Here is a 19427-nt window from a genome sequence, read left to right on the forward strand (position 1 = left end):
CTATTTATGTCCATTAAAGTGAAATTACTGAACATATGTGTGTGTGTGTGTGTGTGTGTGTGTGTGCGTGTGAGTGCATAACCCCTCACAATGAAAAACATTTATTTTTATATTTTTAAGTGACTTTGTTAAAATTACAGTAAAGGAAATGTTTTGATGGGTGTGCCTTTGCATGCTTTAATATGATTTCACAGTCTCTGATCTTTGTTGGCTCGATCTGTTTGGGTTTGTTGGTGAGTCATACTGTCACTTATTATGAGAAAGAAACATTTTTTCACAATGTGTCACTGTTGTGTTTGAGAAACAGAGCTCACACAAAATCAAAGGCAAGAGATAGAGGCTGTTCATAATTATACCACCACTTTCCCAAAACTCAGTTTAGGCAAATTTGAGCCTAATTGAGACCAAATTACAACAAACAGGAAGAAGGGGGAACAACGGAAGGTGAAAATGACACAAACAAGATTAAGGAAACTGAGAGGTTGTAAACGGTCACATAATGGAGTGACACTGTGATTATGGGAAACGGGATAAAGTTTTGGGTATCAGCCCCTTCACAATGACTCTTATCAGCCTGTTGAGTGAAGAATGTTTAAACAGATGCATACAAACACACTTCATCCTGGATACTCGAAAAAACACATTCCACTACAAGATTCATGAATAATTTGGCTTTTATTTGAGCCGTATGCACCGATGTGGGTAAATCAATCAACCCTATTCACAAATCAAAAACAAAACATTAGAAAAGTTCAGAACAATTCATATCAAGCAGTACTGCGAGTACAACAAAGCGAACAAATGGTTAATCCTTAAAATCTATTATGAACGATAAAAAAATATAAAAAGTTAGACTTGAAGGCCTTTTCAAATGGGCTTGGAATGCTAAACCAACCCTGTTCTCTCATTACTCGTGACTGAACCAGTGATACAGCTGCACTAAGAAAAAGAGTGAATTCCAGTCAATCAGAGACGTGAAGAGGTTGTGTGCCTGACGCTGTGATCTAACTGGCTCTTAGCTGATGAGGTCATGTTCAAGACAGTGCTTTGGGACAGACATCATGCAACACAAATATACTGGCAGTTTCCCAGGCAACCGGACCCTCACACAATCTCCCGGGTTTTCCGGATGGCACAGCACAGCATCATGCTAAAGATCATGCCGAAGATCTGCGCACATGGAGAACACATACATTTGTACGTGACTATTCACTTTTTCAAAAAAGCATTACAATCATGGTAATCAATCAGCAATAAACATCCATGCACGCTCAATCGAATGTTTTGGGTTGGTAAGATGTTTTGTATTTTTGAAAGAATGCTCACCAAGGCTGCATTTATTTGATGCAGTAAAAAGAGTAATATTCTGAAATATTATTATAATTTAAAAGAACTGTTTTCAGTTTAAATGCATTTTAAATATGTAATTCACTCCTGTGATCAAAGCTAAATTTTCAGCATCATTACTCCAGTCTTCAGTGTCACATGATCCTAATATGCTGATTTGCTGCTCAAGAAACATTTCTGATTATCATCAATGCTGAAAACACTTGTGCTGATTAGTATTTTTGTTGAAACAGTCATTTTTTTTGTCTTTTCCTAAACAAAGTTCAAAAGAACTGCACTGATTTGAAATTTAAATCTTTTGTAACATTATAAAGGTCTTTACTTTCACTTTTGATCAACTTGATCCATCCTTGCTAAATAAAAGCATTCATTTCTTTAAAAAAAAACCAAACTTTTGAATGGTAATGAGTATATATAAATAAAATTAGGCATTTTTAAATAAAAAAAATATATAAATGTATATACACTAACAGTAAAAAATATAAATGTATATACACTAACAGTAAAAAGTTTTTGAACAGTAAGATTTATCTTTGTTTTTTTTTTTTTAAAGAAGTCTCTTCTGCTCACCAAGCCTGTATTTATATGATCCAAAGTACAGCAAAAACAGTAACATTTTAAAATACTTTTACTATTTAAAGTATCGGTTTTCTATTTGTATATATTTTAAAATTTAATTTATTCCTGTGATTTCGAAGCTGAATTATTAGCATTACACTGACTCCAAGCTTTTGAATGGTATAGTGTATAATGTTATAAAAGCTTTTTATTTCAGATAAATGTCAAAGAATCCTTAAAAAAAAAAAAAAAAAAAAAATGTCCTCAACTGTTTTAAATATTGATAATAATAATAAAAATGTTTCTTGAATAGCAAATCAGCATATTAGAATGATTTCTGAAGGATCATGTGAGACTAAAGACTTGAGTAATGATGCTGAAAAGGTAGCTTTGATCACAGGAAAAAATTACATTTTACAATATATTCAAATACAACACAGTTATTATAAACCGTAAAAATATTTCACAATTTTACTGCTTTTGCTCTACTTTGGATCAAATAAATGCAGGCTTGGTGAGCAGAAGAGACTAAGTAAAAAAACATTCAAAATCTTACTGTTCACAAACATTTGACTGGTAGTTTATGAAATATATATACATTTATATTAAATAATTTACCATGATCACTCCAATGCCGATTCCAACGCCTCCAATAATATGAAGTTTGGAGTTAAAGACTTCATCAATGGCATCAGGGCAGCTCTGAACACACAAAACAAGATTTGGAACAGGTACAAAAGGATTTATGGACTTACGGTTTATCAGTGTTGTTTTATGCTATCTTTTCATCTGTCCTAATGATTAAACTGAGAATGAATGTCTTTGTTTGGTGGAAAACATATGTCTGATATAAAACAGGGTTGAGTCAACACTTCATCAGTTTACTTAAACTCTGCTGGATCTTATTTCCCTCCACTTAGGCAATGCAAAAACAGATCAACTTTTCACAATTTTGTAAACATTTACTATGCTGTGATGACCTCTTACTTGAACTTCTACTGGTAGAGTAAACAGTGTGTTTCACTGACTCATTCAAGCTGAGCTGTACGCAGGGCACTCCAGGTTAAAAACATTCCAGTGCATCGAATCAGAGCTAAACTGGAGTAAAAGCACTTCACAATCAGACTTGCTGCCTAGAAGGATCTGGTCCAGTACGGTCAACTGTTAACCACTGACTGATATTTGATGGAAGTGCTAGTGTATTCTTACAACTGTGTGTCCACCAAAAACATGGACATGAAACTTATAAACTGAATAACAATTTTAAGAAGTTATGATGTGCCTTGGCACATACCAGATTTATCACTTCATTCATGAAAAAAATATTGTCATATGATATATATACAAACAGAAACTTAAAGGTCTTCACAGCAACCCGTCAAAATAAAAGTTTCTTCACAGTTTCAAGAAGAAACTGTGACAGAAATATATTACTTAATGCAATGATAATACTACTAATACTACTAATAAAATTATCAATAAAAAAAACATTTTTAAGGGATATTTAGCAGAGAAATGTATTTAAAAATTATTTCTAAAAAAAAAAAAAAAAAAAAAAAAAAAAAATCAAAATCAGAAATGCTTTTAATTTTAAAACTATTTATTGAAAGCATTAAAATAGAACCCAGAAAATGAATGGAATTTGGCAAAAATTAGACTGAATTTGAGAAAAAAAAAACTAATTTTATAGGGCCTTAAACAAGTTATTTTTGTTAAACCTTTAATAAATTGCTGTTCAATTGTGTAAGTTCCATGATTGTGATTATTTAGACATGCTTTTTGATTAATATTTTTTAATTTACCCAATAAAAAATTCAAATGGAAAAAATTAAATCTAAAAAAATGAAATGGAAAAAACATGATTTGGGAAAAAAAAAAACAATTTGCGAAAAAATAAAAAAAGATTTCATAGGGCTCTATGAAATAATTTTCATTAAGTGAAAAAAACTAAAGTAAAATATGAGTATAAAATACAAAAATAAAAAAAAGGTAAAAAATTAAATGAAAATTAGAAATGCTAAAAAAAAAAGCTAAAACTGACATAAAAATAAATGTAAATATTTAAAAATATATTTTGAATAGTCAATATTTAAAACATAAAATAAATGACAAGAAGACAAATGTACGCTACTAAAACTTTAAAATGAAAACAAAAAATTAAAAACAAAAGCTAATTCAAAGCATTAATTAATAGTAACAGTATATAGGAAGATACTAAAATAACATTAAATAAATCGTTTAAGTTTGACTTGAGGGTACTCTGTTATATGAAGGACTGCATAAATACTACATAAAGTTCATAATTTCTATTTCTGATTTTTTTTTCTAATATTTAATTTGCATATTCATGTATTTAGATTACATTTATTCTTTTACTTAATTTCTTGCATTTATCTTTTACATGCAATTCTGTATTTCTCCACTCACTTTTATTTTATTATTATTTTTAATCATAGGCTTCAAAATCTACATGGATTTTGTCCAATGATTCATTACAAAACTCATTAATCAGTGGCATCTACATATTAAATATAAACACTGTTACCTTTGTAATGAGAATATCGAGGGCCCCTTTTTTTTCCGGGCAGGTCTCTTCATCCCTGATGTTTCCTGACGGTCCACAGCAGTTAAGCTGAGAGATGAGGAACAGATGTCTTTAAAAATTAGCAAGGCTTCAGAGTCAACGAGCTAGGAATAATTAGTGTTTGAGGGACCATCTGATGCACAGAGCACATAAAAACAGCAAGCGCTTTCTGTAGATGTTTACAATCTCCCGGGCTGTTACGAGCAAAGCAGTTGGCGTTCGCAAGACTCACAGTATTAAATCTTTGAAAGAAAGAAACAAGATCTTACTCCATGCTGGATGAGACGGAGTGTTTCTTTCAGAGCAGGTTGTTTGTTTTCTTGGTAATTATTGTACGTTTCCTTGTAGAAATTCGTTATATCTTCAGTAACCTATGAGCACAAACATAGTAAAATGAATTAGGTGCATCAGTCTGTGTGTTTGCGTAAGCACTGAGCATTCGGGACGCCCACCTTGGTCTGGTTAGAAAAGCCCCAAATTCCAGCAGCCACCTCGACCGCAAAGATGACCAACAGAAAGGAGAAGAACTGTGGGAAAAACACAACAGCAGTCAACAACTCACGGCTGATAACATCAGAATAATACAAAGTGATATTTGAGAATATTATAATGTAGGGGATTACCAGTCCCAGCATGCAAGGGGACTCCTGGATGGCACCACAACATCCAAAAAACCCGACGACCATCATCAGCCCACCGACCGCAATGAGGATATACACACCTACAACACACACGCTTCACTTTAACCGGCTGATCATCACATGCAGCAACACAAAAGGCAAATTACTGACCTGTAAAGAAAACATAAGGCGAGTTGTCTCCTTCAAACAAGCTTTTCGTCTTGGGATCAAACCTCAGCCAGATTCCAATAGCCAAGACTCCTGTACCTGCAATCTGCAATAGAACAACAAAAGATTGTGAATAAATCACCCTGAAATACATACAATTTAGGGGTCAATTAAAAATAAAATAAAATAATTTGAAAGCATTTAAAGAAAGTTTTTGTCAAAACCCTTGTTATTCTTAATTTTGAAATCGATTTTCATTTTTACACTAGACACATATATCGGTTCAAAACATCAGTTATCGGTATCTGCCCTAAAAAAAAAAAAAAAAACACTCACATCGGTCGACCCCTACTGCAAATACACACAAATCAAAATTATTTCTTTAATATTCGGAAGAAACCACTAGGATGTAGGGATGCAAGATATTATCGAACCGATATTGGAATCTGGCGATAATGGCTTTTACAGGAGAAGTCCACTTCCAACACAAAGATTCACATATAATGTACTCACCCCCTTGTCATCCAAGATGTTCATGTATTTCTTTCTTCAGTCATAAAGAAATTGTTTTTTAAAGGAAAAAAAAAAAAAATCAGCATTTTACTGATATGGTGCCCCGATTTTGAACTTCCAGAATGCAGTTTAAATGCGGCTTCAAACGATCCCAAATGCAGTTGTAAACAATCCCAGCCGAGGAAAAAGGGTCTTATCTAGCAAAATGATTGCTTATTTTCATAAAAATCATACAATTTATATACTTCTCAATGCCAAACGCTCGTCTCGTCTTACTCTGTCTGGACTGTTTTGCTCCTGTTCATGACAGTTAGGGTATGTCGAAAAACTCCCATCTCATGTTCTCCCTCAACTTCAAAATCGTCCTATATCGCTATTTTAACTTTTTGTTAAGGGTGTTTGATCTTCTTTGCATGTTCATTTTGCAAAGACTGGGTCGGTACTTCTGCCGCGATGTAGGATGATTTTGAAATGATTTTTGAAGTTGAGGGAGAAAATACGATTGGACTTTTTCGACATACCCTAACTGTCTTGAGCCAGAGTACACAGAGTTTAATGAGAGCAAGGCAAGACAAGCGTTAGAAAATAAAAAGTATTTAAATTGTATTTTTTAAATTAAAATAACCGATCGTTTCGGTAGATAAGACCCTTCTTCCTCGGCTGGGATCGTTTACAACCGCATTTGGGATCGTTTGAAGCCGCATTTAAACTGCTTAATAATTCCCACACAGGAGAAACACGGTGCCGTTTCCAAACAAAATGAAACATATCGGTATTGGTATCAACTATCGGCCAAAATGAGTTGATTTTTTTTTTTTTTTTTTTTAAATCAACAAAAATCTAACATCGTGCATTCTTAAAATAAAGAGCAGAAGTTGTTGGCTTGATTTAAAGAGGTCTAAATGTCATCCGTTTACATTCCCATTTATCTAAAAGGCAGTCACTTGGCTGGCAAAACACAACCTGCTTGCTGCCAGTTTTGCTTATGGGTCTTGGCCTAGTTTTTTTTTTAATTTATTTAGTTTTTTAGAGCCATGAATGTTTATATAAACCCAAAAGTCCACATAGATAATTACTGCCACAGGAAAATTACACCCTGACATCCCTGATAACACAGTCCCATTTATTTTATATCATTATTTTATTTTATTTAAAGAAGCATATTTTCTGTTCTCTGTGCAATCATCTAAAAAAAAACTTGCTGTAAAGTTAAAATAAAAATATTATTATTATTGTCGATATTAAGCATTTTTATGGTTACTGGTATCGGTCATTTTTTTTAAAAACGATTTGCCGATAAAAAAATTTAAAAGCATTTAAATAAAGTTTTTGCCAGAGCCCTTGTTATTCTTAATTCTGACATTGATTTTCAAGTTTACACCAGACATATCAGTTATCGGTATTGGCCCTGAAAAACACATATTGGACGACCAAATACACAAATCAAAATTATTTCTTTAACATTAGGAAGAAAACAGCTAAAACATCAGAAATTGCACTAAAAGAAGAGCAGAGGAAAGGATGTTGACTTGATTTAAAGAGGTCTAAATCCATCCGTTTACATTCCCATTTATCTGAAATGCAGTCACTTGGCTGGCAAAAAAACGACCTGCTTGCTGCCAACTTTACTTATGGGTCTTGGCCTAGATTTGTATTTATTTATTTATGCTTTTATAGCCACGAATGAGTTTATATAAAGCCATAAATGCCACGTAGATAGTTACTGCCACAGGAAAATTACATCCTGATAACCCTGATCACACAGTCCAATTTATTTTATATTATTATTTTATTTTATTTTATTTAAATAAGTACATTTCCTGTTCTCTGTGCAAGCACCTTGAAAAACCGGCTTTAAAGTTAAAATAAAGCTATTATTATTATTATTATTAGGGTCGACCAATTATCAGTGCCGATATTAAGCATTTTATATTGCTGCCAGCTTTGCTTATGTGTCTTGGCCTAGATTTGTATTTATTTATTTATGCTTTTATAGCCATGAATGAGTTTATATAAAGCCACAAATGCCACGTAGATAATTACTCCCACAGGAAAATACATCCTGACAACCCTGATCACACAGTCCCACACTCTTCACTAGCAACTATTTATTATCTAAATGTACTAAATTAAAATACATTAAAATGAAAATAAACGATAATTAAATAAAAATACATCAGTAAAAAGTCTTCATTTAATAGGATTATTGTATTATTTAATATATTATATTATTTTATTTTATTAAGATAAGTATATTTCCTGTTCTCTGTGCAAGCAACTTGGAAAAACTTGCTTTAAGTTTAAAATAAAGCTATTATTATTATTCTAATTATTATTATTATTATCATTATTAGGGGTCGACCGATTATCAGTGCCGATATTAAGCATTTTCATGGTTATAAAAATAAAATAAAATAAGATAATTTAAAACCATTTAAAGAATGTTTTTGCCAAAGCCCTTGTTGTTCTTAATTTTGACATTAATTTTCATTTTTACAGCAGACATATATACATATATATATATATATATATATATAGGTTATTGGTCTATTTGATCCGTAGTAACCATATTGGCCCTGAAAAACACGGTCGACCCCTAAATATTACTATAAAAACAAATAAAATTATTAAATATAAAACTATATAGAAATAAAAAAAAGATATATTAATATATATAAAAAAAGATACAAATAGTAAAACATCTACTACTGAATATGGGTGGCCTGAAAAAAAGAAAAGAAATATAAAATACATCAAATAAAATACTATAAAATAGTAATATATGTAATATTTTCTAAAAAATATATGCTTTTAAAGTTTTTAAGCAATGCATATTACTAATCAAAACTTAATTTTTGATATATTCATGGTAGGAAATTTACAAAATATCTTCATGGAACATGATCTTTACTTAATATTCTAATGATTTATGGCATAAAAGAAAAATCTGTAATTTTGACCCATACAATGTATTGTTGGCTATTGCTACAAATAATCCAGTGCTACTTATGACTGGTTTTGTGGTCTAGGGTCACATATAAAAAATTAAAATAAAAGTAAAATTAAAACAATTTAAAAAAAAGTAAAAGTAAAACATCTACTACAATAGAATTAAATATTTAGGATGTATAGGTAACTTGCAAACCATTTTTCTGTCAGCATACATGCCTATTTTTTACCAACAGGTGTGCACTGACAGCTTGACCGCTTTGTTTGTTTCTTTATACAAAAACAACAGGACACTGCAGGTGCATGAATTGTGTAATAATGTGTGCAAGCTTAGTAAAACTCAATAGGCTCAGAGGCCTATCTTTTCATCTTTTCTAAAACCAGCAGGCAGTATTACATGACAGAATCCAAATAAAACTGGCAGAAGTTTTGTCAATCTGTTAGACATGTGATGCTATATACAGGATGTATGCATGTTTATCAGCTGTTCCGGCAAACCCGCATGCCTCGTTTTACTTCCTCCATCCAGAGATAAAACAACCTCCGTCACATGGAAAAAAACGGCTTGCTTCCTTTTTAACACTAAAAATATTGCGGTGTGTGCAACTCATTTGATCAGATTCAACATCTGTTGGTTTGACCCAAAATAACCGCAGATTAATAATGTCAAACCAGCTTAGTGTGTTCAAGGGCACCATGATATTTTGCTTCAAAGTTATCCACAAAAAACACAGATGCATCACACATGCTAAAACTACGATTATGTCACATGACTTATTTTGCTTTCTATTCACGTCCTGCTCACTAAGCTGAGCGCAACGGTTTCATGTTCACAAGGTTCACGTCCTGCTCTTTGATTCATTCTCTCTGACCCAGATCTTTTGTTTATAAATCCGAAGGTTGACAAATCTGCTCCAAATCTCCATGCCAATGCTTAGCCAAACAAACACCCTTAAAACAACCCCACTTCACCCTCTCACCCCATTCCACACACAAACTCCACATAAAAACACAACACTAACACTCAGAAATAAACACTGACGTGCTATTTTCACACAATCACACACAAAAACACTAATATGAAACTGCACCTACCCATAAGAAAAGGTTGAAGGTAAACAAGGCGTATTTAATACATTTTGAACATCCATCGACACCCATTTTATTGTTGTCTAAGTCACTTTTGCTTTCAGGGAAACAAACCGTATATGTTCACCTGCACAAACGCAGCTAAATAGATCAGTTTCTAAAAGTTTGCTCACAGACGTCGGTGTTTGTTCGTTACACGCTTCCTCCCTTTGTTTAAGAATGTGAAATGGAAAAATATCTGCGTTGCACAATATTCAGGGTGTCAGTGGGAGGAGTTCACAGGTATGTGGGAGGCAACATGTTGTAGTTTCAGTATGAGTCGGCAGGTGACTTCGCACTGCATTCTGTTCTAGAGCTCTAGCTGGGTCATATTTCACACCAAAAACAAAAGAAATGCATTTTGGATTACAAAAATGAAAAATGTTTTGCAACATTTTCATGATAATTAGCACATTTACCCCTGAATTCCCATTACCTTATTACACAAAAATAATAACAATAAAATATTTTGTTTTGAAAAAAAAAAAAAAAAAGTAATTCTCATGAGTATGATGTAATGAAAAAAAAATTTAACAAAAATTATTATTATTATTATTATTTTAAATATTAATTAATTCATTTATTTTTTTAATTAGCATGAATTTAATTCAGTACAACACATACTACCATGGTGTATAAATGCTTCACAGTATTTATATAAATAATATATAATTATATATAACATATATATTACATTATTTTTTCATGTTATGATAAAAAGAGTTTAGGGGTAAATGTGCTTAATTTTCCTCAAAATGTCATAAAAAACATTTTTTCCACAAAAATATATTTTATATATATATATTGTTTTTCTCTTTCATTACCATCTAGTAAACTATTAGTTGTCACATGTGTATTATATTTAACACACACATACAATTTTTATATTAAATATAATTTAAATATGTAATATATATTTATATATAACATAAATTATACATAATTTTATATATATATATATATATATATATACATACATACAGATTATGTAAACACAAACTTTTATTTTGAAAGCGATATATATACATGCATACATACGGACACAAAAATGATATAGAAATATGTAATATATATTTATATTTATTTATATATAATATAAATAATATTCAAATATATATATATATATACTTTTTGTCTGTTTACACATATATACATAAAAATATACACAGTACATATATACACTGCATTTTGGATGCAATCAATTGATTTAATTTCTATATTATATATTACTTTATGCACTTTACAGTGATGAGAATGAGGCTTTTTTACATTATAGTAATGTCCATTGGAGGGTGAATGTTTCATTATACTGAAAATATTAATGTTTAAAAATAGGCTTCAAATGTCCTTATGTAAACTATAATGTAAACTGTAAAAAACATATACATTTTTTTCAATGCCACACATATCACAAACAGTGAAATGAACTCATCAAATAATTAATTGTTAAATTGAATGTAAATATATTTTTGTCCTATCTTGTTTAAACACATTATGTCACAAATACGATATGTTTAAATCTCTGGTCACTAAATAAATCGGTAGTTTAGTCTCTATCCAGGCAGGGAAGACAGTGGAGGAGCCCGTGGAGAGCATGAATGCCTCATTATTGCAATGGTTCAATAGACCTGCAGGCTCTGTGTGCGTGTGTGTGTGTGTGTGTGAGCTCAGAGGAGGTGTTAAGTAATGCTGATATTAAGTAATATTTACACAGTGCAAATGAAAGACACCAAATCCAACACACACACAAAACACAATTTCATAATGTGCACATTATTCCCCATCAAAACCCACAACAAATGCAGTTTACAGTGAGTTTGTCCATGAGATTATCATGCTCTATAAATAGACTCGCAGATTAAAGACAATCTAGGACGTGTGTTCGCATAAACCCTCGGGCTGGACACACACACACATGCACCATACGGCTCTGGGTTGCATTCACTGCGTTGAAGAATTAGTGATTCATGCAGTGAATTGGTTCAATTCTATGAACTGGTTCAAAAATTCACATCTAGTCTGTTGTTTCACCACAGTGTTTAAGGGGATTTTTCCCCCAGTTTAATGTGGATAGAGACAGAAATAAGCTATTCGTAGGCCGGCTCTCTCATAATGTGTAAACACTACGGAAAGATCAAATCATTGATCTGTTTGCAGAGCTCCAGACTGTGAATAAAAGGCCACACTCTGTAGCCATTTTCCCACTGATGCAATTACATTTCATTTAAGATGAGAGTATAAATATTCTCAGTTCTTTTTGATTATACATACGCTGTAGTTCGATGAACTCTGGCTTGAAACTGAACATCCGAATGCGAAAACAGTGCAGTATGGTGCGATCTGTATTGCCAAAAAAAAAAACAGCGGCGCAAACCCAACTGGATTTAGGCCCAAAACATACTGTGCAAGCCTGATTGCGTGTTGTTGTTTTCCTGAAATATAACATGTTAGGCCACAATTCACAATGAAAACTGCTTTTGCATGCTATATAATTTAGGTAACATGCATTTAAGTATGCATATTTGGAATTGCAATACCATTTTGTGACAATAATATAATTATTTTAAATTTTTAAAGCAGTTTTGTGTAAAAACATCTTAAATGTTAGAACAAATATTGAGTAAAAAAGCAGATTTCAGAAAGTGTGATTGATATAATGTTCTATGTTTAGCATGCCAATAAAAATGAAATTAAAGGTCGGGTGCATTGCATTGTGGGATATGTTATTACACATAGTGTGCTCTGGTAGCATACAGTGCATTTTAGCATGCAGTAAGTCATCCAGGCAATCTAGGCAAATAGAGTGCATTAGTGTCTGCACTTTTTTAAGTATTTCCCATTCATTTTTGAAACATTTTTGTTAAGCAGTTAAAAGCATGACAATATTTATTAATATTTGAAGCAAAAAAAGTATTTAAAAATCAGCATGCTTTGCTCTCTGTTTGGTGCAGTTTCATTTGCAAAATCATAGGTAATGTACACTACCAGTCAAAAGTTTTTTAACAGTAAGATTTTTAATGTCGTCCCTTCCAAGCCCACATTTACTTGATCTGAATTACAGCAAAAACAATAAAATTCTGAAACATTTTTACTATTTAAAATAACTGCTTTCTATTTGAATATATTTTAAAATGTATTTATTTCTGTGATTTCAAAGCTGAATTTTTAGCATCATTACTCCAGTCACATGATCCTTCAGAAATCATTCCAAAATTCTGATTTGCTGCTCAGAAACATTTATTATTATATTTGCTACCTTGAAAACAGCTGAGTAGATTTTTTTCAGGTTTCTTTGATGAATAGAAAGCTCAGAAGAACAGCATTTATCTGAAATAGAAATCTTTTGTACCATTATAAATGTCTTAATGATCACTTCTGAGCAATTTAAAGCATCCTTGCTAATTAAAATTATTAATTTATATAATCCTTACTAATCCCCCCAATTTTACTCCCAGAACCAGACTGTTGCGCACCATAAAATTTACAAAATACCGTCTTCTACATAACAATTCGAATTCGAGACTGAACACTTCGGCGAATCGGTTCGAAAGATTCATTTAAAAGAACCGGTTCAAAAGAATGATTTGTTCACGAATCAGAACGCGCCTGTCCAGCCGTGAGAGGGAACAGCTGACACACACAAACACGAACAGAGGGGACTCAAAGGAAACACTATCAAAATTCAATGCTTGTCCCACCACATACACACACTGACTCTCACAAACACACACAGTATTTTAACTACACGTCCGGGGTCCTGAAATCCGAGCTGCAAACCTTCAAATTGGGTCAGCCAAATGGTCGCAATACCGTTGCATTGCTTCACACAGTCGTCCGTGCGTCATTAATTACAACCTAAACTAATTAAGAATCTAAACGGGACGCTGTGCACACGCATTCATCAATGAATCTTTGAGGGAAATCGCGAGTTCATCATAAAACACGCCGACCTTTGCACACATCAGTTATTTCTCACTCACCCAGAATATGAAATTGAAGACGAACATCAGATACTTGACGCACATCTCTCCTCCGGTCAGCGCCGCCATCACAGCAGTCTGTCCTCCTCACACACACAATACTGAATGAAAGAGTAAAGATCCGTCCGTGTCCCGGCGTCTCGCGCGTGCGGCTGTGTGTGACTTTACGCGCGTGTAGGGAGCGCGCGCACGAAAAACTCACGACGGACACAAACTCACTCCCTCATTCCTTCTACCAAAGATCAACTTTGCAGCCGTTCGCTCGGTGAGGCAACAATCGAACGTGCCAAGGGTCGAACACTTTTTTTTGTGCATCGACCCAGTTGCTATTTTTGGAGGTTTCCTGAAAATCGCGCATATGCTTTATTTAGCTATGCTTGTTGGGGTTTATCTAGGTATCTTTTTTTCCCAATTTATTTTTAAAATCCACTCGGTCTTTATTCCCTGGGAATTACGTCATGATGGAATGACGTCACCACAGGCAAAGCAGAGCCCGGAGGTTTCTTCCACTGATCTGTGGATTCTTCCAGGCGTTTTTAAATGTTGCATAAGATATGTCCTGTGAACTTTATTATTTATAGATATGCGGGTGTTACAGCGCCTGTCCGCTTTCTGTAAATGAAGATTAATTGAAAATGAATGCGCTCTTGCAGCGAAAATGTCCTTTTCTTCATTTTATATGATGCATTGTTCAATCTCACATTCCTGACCTTGTACTCTTCTTAACTTTTAATTGAACCAGACTCAATTCACATGTTATAAATAAGAAAAACATCAAGTGAAGCACCACAGCTGCTCGCATTGACTCGCAATTCCCACACACATGAATTCATAATCAAGAATTACATCATTATCATCATATGCATCCACACGTTCTATATCTGATGGATAGGGATCTAGAATGTACAAATATATATAGTATACACTACCAGTCAAAAGTTTTTGAACAGTAAGATTTTTGTTTTTAAAGAAGTCTCTTCTGTTCACCAAGCTTGCATTTATTTGATCCGAAGTACAGCAAAAACAGTAAAATTCTGAAATATTTTTACTATTTAAAAGAATTGTTTTCTGTTTGAATATATTTTAAAATATAATTTATTTCTGTGATCAAAGCTACATTTTCAGCATCATTACTGGAGTCTTCAGTGTCACAAGATCCTTCAGACATCATTCTAAAATGCTGATTTGCTGTTTAACAATTTTTTATTATTATCAATATTTAAAACAGTTGAGTATATATTTTTAGGATTCTTTGATGAATAGAAAGATCCAAAGATCAGCAATTATCTGGAAAAAAAGAGCTTTTGTATTGTAAAATTATTATTATACCAAATATTATATGAAATATTATATGAAAATGTTACAAAAGATTTCTATTTTAGATAAATGCTGTTCTTCTGAACTTTCTATTCATCAAAGAAACCTGAAAAAAATTCTACTCTGCTGTTTTCAACATAATAATAATAATAATAATAATCCCAAAATATGCTAATACAGTGTTTGTTTTTTATTCTGATTTGCTGTTTTTTTCACCAGCAAATCAAAATATTATAATGATTTATGAAGGATCATGCGACAGGTGTAATGATATTAAAAATTCAGCTTTGAAATTATAGGAATAAATTACATTTAAAAATATATTCAAATAGAAAACAGTTATTTTAAATAGTAAAAATATTTCAAAAATTTTTGCTGTACTTTTGGATCAAATAAATGTAGGCTTGATGAGCAGAAGGGACTTCTTTAAAAATGTGTGTGTGTGTACTTGTTTTTGCTACATTGTGGGGACCAAATGGGGGGCACAAGGATAGTAAAACCTGAAAGTTTTGACATTGTGGGGACTGGCTTGAGGTCCCCATGGGTACAAAAGCTTATAAATCATACAGAATGAGTTTTTTTGAGAAACTAAAAATGCAGAAAGTTTTCTGTAAGGGTTAGGTTTAGGGGTAGGGTTAGGGCAAGGGGATAGAAAATACAGTGTGGAGAGTATAAAAACCATTGCACCTATGGAGAGTCCCCACAAGGATAATAAACCAGACATGTGTGTGTGTGTGTGTGTGTGTATATATATATATATATATATATAGTGGTAGGGGTGGGTTATTCGTGTTTCTAATTAATTTTACATCAAAACAAGTCCTCATTTACACTGCATAATTGTGAAGGAGAGTGAAAGATCAAAAGCATGTCCTTTCTTTCTCTCTCTATCTAGGCCTATTAACATTTTATTGACATCAAAGACAGAGTATCCCTCAACTCTACTGTATTCTGCCAAAAATAAAACATAATACATCTCTCTGTAGTGAAAACACTGTCTTTTCTGAATCACGAAAGAAACATGCACAAAACAAGCACCGTTTACAAGTTCAAACAGTCCAGAACAGTTCTGATGTGAAAGGATAACAGGGATGGACTTTTTCACTGAAGGAAGCATTATTATGTATTATGGACACATATTTTGTCCAGAAGCAACAGTTTCAAGTTAAAATGCCTTAATGATGGATTTGTTTCTTACAAACACATAGCTTTTCACTTTATAAGATGTTAACTGATGGACTGGAGTGGTGTGGATTACTTATGGATTATTGTGATGTATTTATCAGCTGTTTGGACTCTCATTCTGACGGCACCCATTCACTGCAAAGGATTCATTGGTGAGCAAGTGATGTTAGGCCAAGTTTCTCCAAATCTGTTTTGATGCAAAAACAAACTCATCTACATCTTGTAGACCTGAGGTTGAGTACATTTTGAGAAAAAAAAAAGGGGGTCCTTTAACGTCAGTTTTCCTGTTCAGTCTGTTTTATGTTAATATACTGTATTAGCATATTTTTAGGTTTTTGTTTAAATTACTTTTCAGTACAGTGTTGTGACACAACTTAATCAAACGTTCTTTACGATCTGGATTCTGAAGCAAGGATATGATTTAGGACATGAACACCATGTTTTTGCCAGCAAGTTCAGGGTCAACAACAAAAGGTAGCTTGAAAAAAACTATATTAATTATGAACGCATGTGTTAAGAGTTCATGTGAACATGCTCAGAATACGCCATTGCACTAAAGTTTTTCCAGCAGTTAATCAATCAGTTTCAGAGACATGTTACATCATAGAGGCTGCGAACCCCCTGCATATGCTGTGGTTTGTGTAAGTGTGCGTGTGTGTGCTGTTTGGCTTGGCACTAATATCCTCTGTTGGTTTGTCTTATCTGTCTTCACTGCCAGACTAATCCTTCAGTTCCTCCAATGCCCAGACTTCCTCCTATTGTCCTCTCTTAATGAGTATGAAAACGGAAGTCACACCATCCCTCCCTTTCTCGTTCTTATAAAGCGTTTCTTCCCTTCTAAACTGGGTTCCAGTCATGTCTTCAGGATTGTGAGACACTGGACAGAGAAGACCAAAGCACTTCAGAGAACCTGTCGCTGTGAGCCTGCAGCTGAGCAGAGGTCAGATGTCAAAGGTAACAGGTGTCACATTGTCAGAACACTGTCCTGAATGTGCATTTGTTTCTGTGATTATTTCAAATCCTTGTCTGAAGCCGTGTACATCTGTTTGGTTGTTTAAAACATATGTTTGGCTATTTAAACATGCATGGAAATATACAGTGCATGTTTGTGAATACATAATGCTCACTTTTCCCATTCTAAACTCATGCTCAAGAATAACAGCATTCTTTCTGTGGCGTCTATGTGGAATACATGACCCGTATTAAACTCTCTGACAGATTTGTAGGTGCTTAGAGATTTCTGCTTTGTTTTGCACGTCCAGCTGAACTTTTGTATTGGCTCATGCTATTATTTTTTACTAAATGAAACCCCCACAGGCTCACTTCATTATATTGTTGATGGCCAGCAATTGTGCACCCTTTACTTTTTTTAAAATATTGCAATGCAGCACTGCAATATTTTTTCTAAATATTGCAATGCAGTATCTACTGTATGCTTTCTAGGGTTTTCTGGATGGTTGAGGTGATTACAAACTGGGCTAAGTCTCTTATGATTTCTTTCTCTTTCTTTAATCAGATGGAACTGTGCAGATGGAAAGGATGGAGCAGAATCCTGTGGGTTTTCATCTTGAATTTTTCAGGTTAGTTTAGAGTTTTTTTTTTTTTTTTTTCTTTTTGAGCATACAAGACTTCAGATACACTACCACTCAAAAATTTTTTATTTTTTAAAGACGTTCTGCCCAAGCCTGCATTTATTTGATCCAGAATACAGCAAAAGCAGTAATATTGTGAAATATTTTTACTAATTAAAATAACTGCTTTCTGTTTGAATATATTTTAAATTGTAATTTATTTCTGTGATCAAAGCTGAAATTTCAGCATCATTACTCCAGAAATTGTCTACTTCAGAAATCATTCTAATATGCTGATTTGCTGCTCAAGAACTACTTTTTATTATTATTATTATTATCAATATTTAAAACAGTTGAGTACATTTTTTTCAGGATTCTTTGATCAATAGAAAGATCCGAAGATATATATATAATTTTTTTCTTTCTTTTGAAAGAAATTATAAAAATTAATACTTTTATTTAGCAAGGATGCTTTTAATTGATCAAAAGTGATAAAAAAGACATTTAGAATGTTACAAAAGATTTCTATTTTAGATAAATGCTGTTTTTCTGAACTTTCTATTAATCAAAGAAACTTTAAAAACTGTACTCAGCTGTTTCAACATAATAATAATAATAATAATAATAATAATAATAATAATAAATGTTTTTCGAGCAGCAAATCATTATATTAGAAAGATTTCTGAAGGATCATATGACTGGAGTGATGATGATAAAAATTAGCTTTGAAATCAGGAATAAATTACATTTTAAAATATATTCAAATAGAAAGCAGTTATTTTAAATAGTTAAAATATTTTTAAAATTTATTGTTTATGCTGTATTTTAGATCAAATAAATGCAGGCTTGGTGAGCAGAAGATACTTAATAAATGCTCTTTTTTAAATTTTCTATTCATGAACAAATCCTGAAAAAAAAAAGATATGAAAGTTTTGACAAAGATATTAAGCTGCACATTTTAAACATTGTAATAATAATAATAAATGTAATTCTTGAGCACTAAAACAGCATATTAGAATGATTTCTGAAGTATTATTTGATCTGAAAATTCAGCTTTACCATCACAGGAATAAATTAAATTCTAAAACACATTAAAATACTAAGCAGTTATTTTAAATTGTAATAATATTTCATAATATTACTGCTTTTACTGTATTTGGATCAAATAAATGCAAAACATTAGTTGTTGCTTTGATTAAAATCTAGCTTGCAAGTGCTTGACTCTTTTTACCTCCTTTGTTTTGTAGGTTTTGTGTCAGTCGAGGGGTCCGGTCGCTGTAGTCTGTTTAGCCGGCAGCATATACAAACATTTGACGGTGTGATTTATGAGTTCCCTGGAGACTGCAGCTATATGCTGGCGGGAGACTGCCAACACAGAAGCTTCTCCATTCTGGGTAAAAGCCAGTCACACATACACACAAACACAGTTTCTCATGAATTAAACAAGCTATGGCAAAGTTTGTACATTGTCAGGATGATAAAATGTCTTCTTTTGTGTGTGTGTTTA

At 32.7% G+C, this 19427-nt stretch overlaps 2 protein-coding genes across 3 annotated transcripts in view; one reads left to right on the forward strand and one right to left on the reverse strand.

The window, feature by feature from the left end:
- Positions 1 to 656: 656 nt before the first annotated feature.
- Positions 657 to 14229, reverse strand: cd9a (CD9 molecule a). 2 transcript variants are annotated; one of them, XM_051135634.1, is made up of 8 exons: positions 13848 to 14229; positions 5281 to 5383; positions 5113 to 5210; positions 4942 to 5016; positions 4759 to 4860; positions 4451 to 4537; positions 2524 to 2607; positions 657 to 1170 (listed from the first exon to the last, which is right to left on the reverse strand). In XM_051135634.1, exons 1-8 carry the CDS (start codon positions 13914 to 13916, stop codon positions 1105 to 1107), a joined length of 684 nt encoding a protein of 227 aa, XP_050991591.1. In that variant the 5' UTR covers positions 13917 to 14229; the 3' UTR covers positions 657 to 1104. The 2 variants fall into 2 exon arrangements, with proteins under 2 accessions (XP_050991591.1, XP_050991592.1); XM_051135635.1 differs by lacking the exon at positions 13848 to 14229 and adding an exon at positions 9835 to 10074.
- A 2957-nt stretch (positions 14230 to 17186) lies between these two features.
- The window catches only part of vwf (von Willebrand factor), a 43002-nt gene continuing 40761 nt past the window's right edge, over positions 17187 to 19427 (forward strand). Inside the window, 3 exon segments of the mRNA XM_051135151.1 lie at positions 17187 to 17303; positions 17866 to 17929; positions 19168 to 19314. Coding sequence (XP_050991108.1) covers positions 17295 to 17303; positions 17866 to 17929; positions 19168 to 19314 — 220 coding nt within the window. The 5' untranslated portion in view covers positions 17187 to 17294.

This window comes from Labeo rohita, chromosome 18, assembly GCF_022985175.1.
Source record: "Labeo rohita strain BAU-BD-2019 chromosome 18, IGBB_LRoh.1.0, whole genome shotgun sequence".
Lineage (NCBI taxonomy): Eukaryota > Metazoa > Chordata > Actinopteri > Cypriniformes > Cyprinidae > Labeo > Labeo rohita.

What these genes read in the sequence shown, in the direction of transcription:
- cd9a (XM_051135634.1), bottom strand. Translation starts at nt 13,916, where the DNA reads ATGGCGGCGCTGACCGGAGGAGAGATGTGCGTCAAGTATCTGATGTTC. An exon ending in TCTTCAATTTCATATTCTGG is followed by an intron (nt 5,384 to 13,847) that starts GTGAGTGAGAAA and finishes GTTCTATTGCAG; the next exon opens with ATTGCAGGTACAGGAGTCTT. An exon ending in GCCTTATGTTTTCTTTACAG is followed by an intron (nt 5,211 to 5,280) that starts GTCAGTAATTTG and finishes TGTGTGTTGTAG; the next exon opens with GTGTGTATATCCTCATTGCG.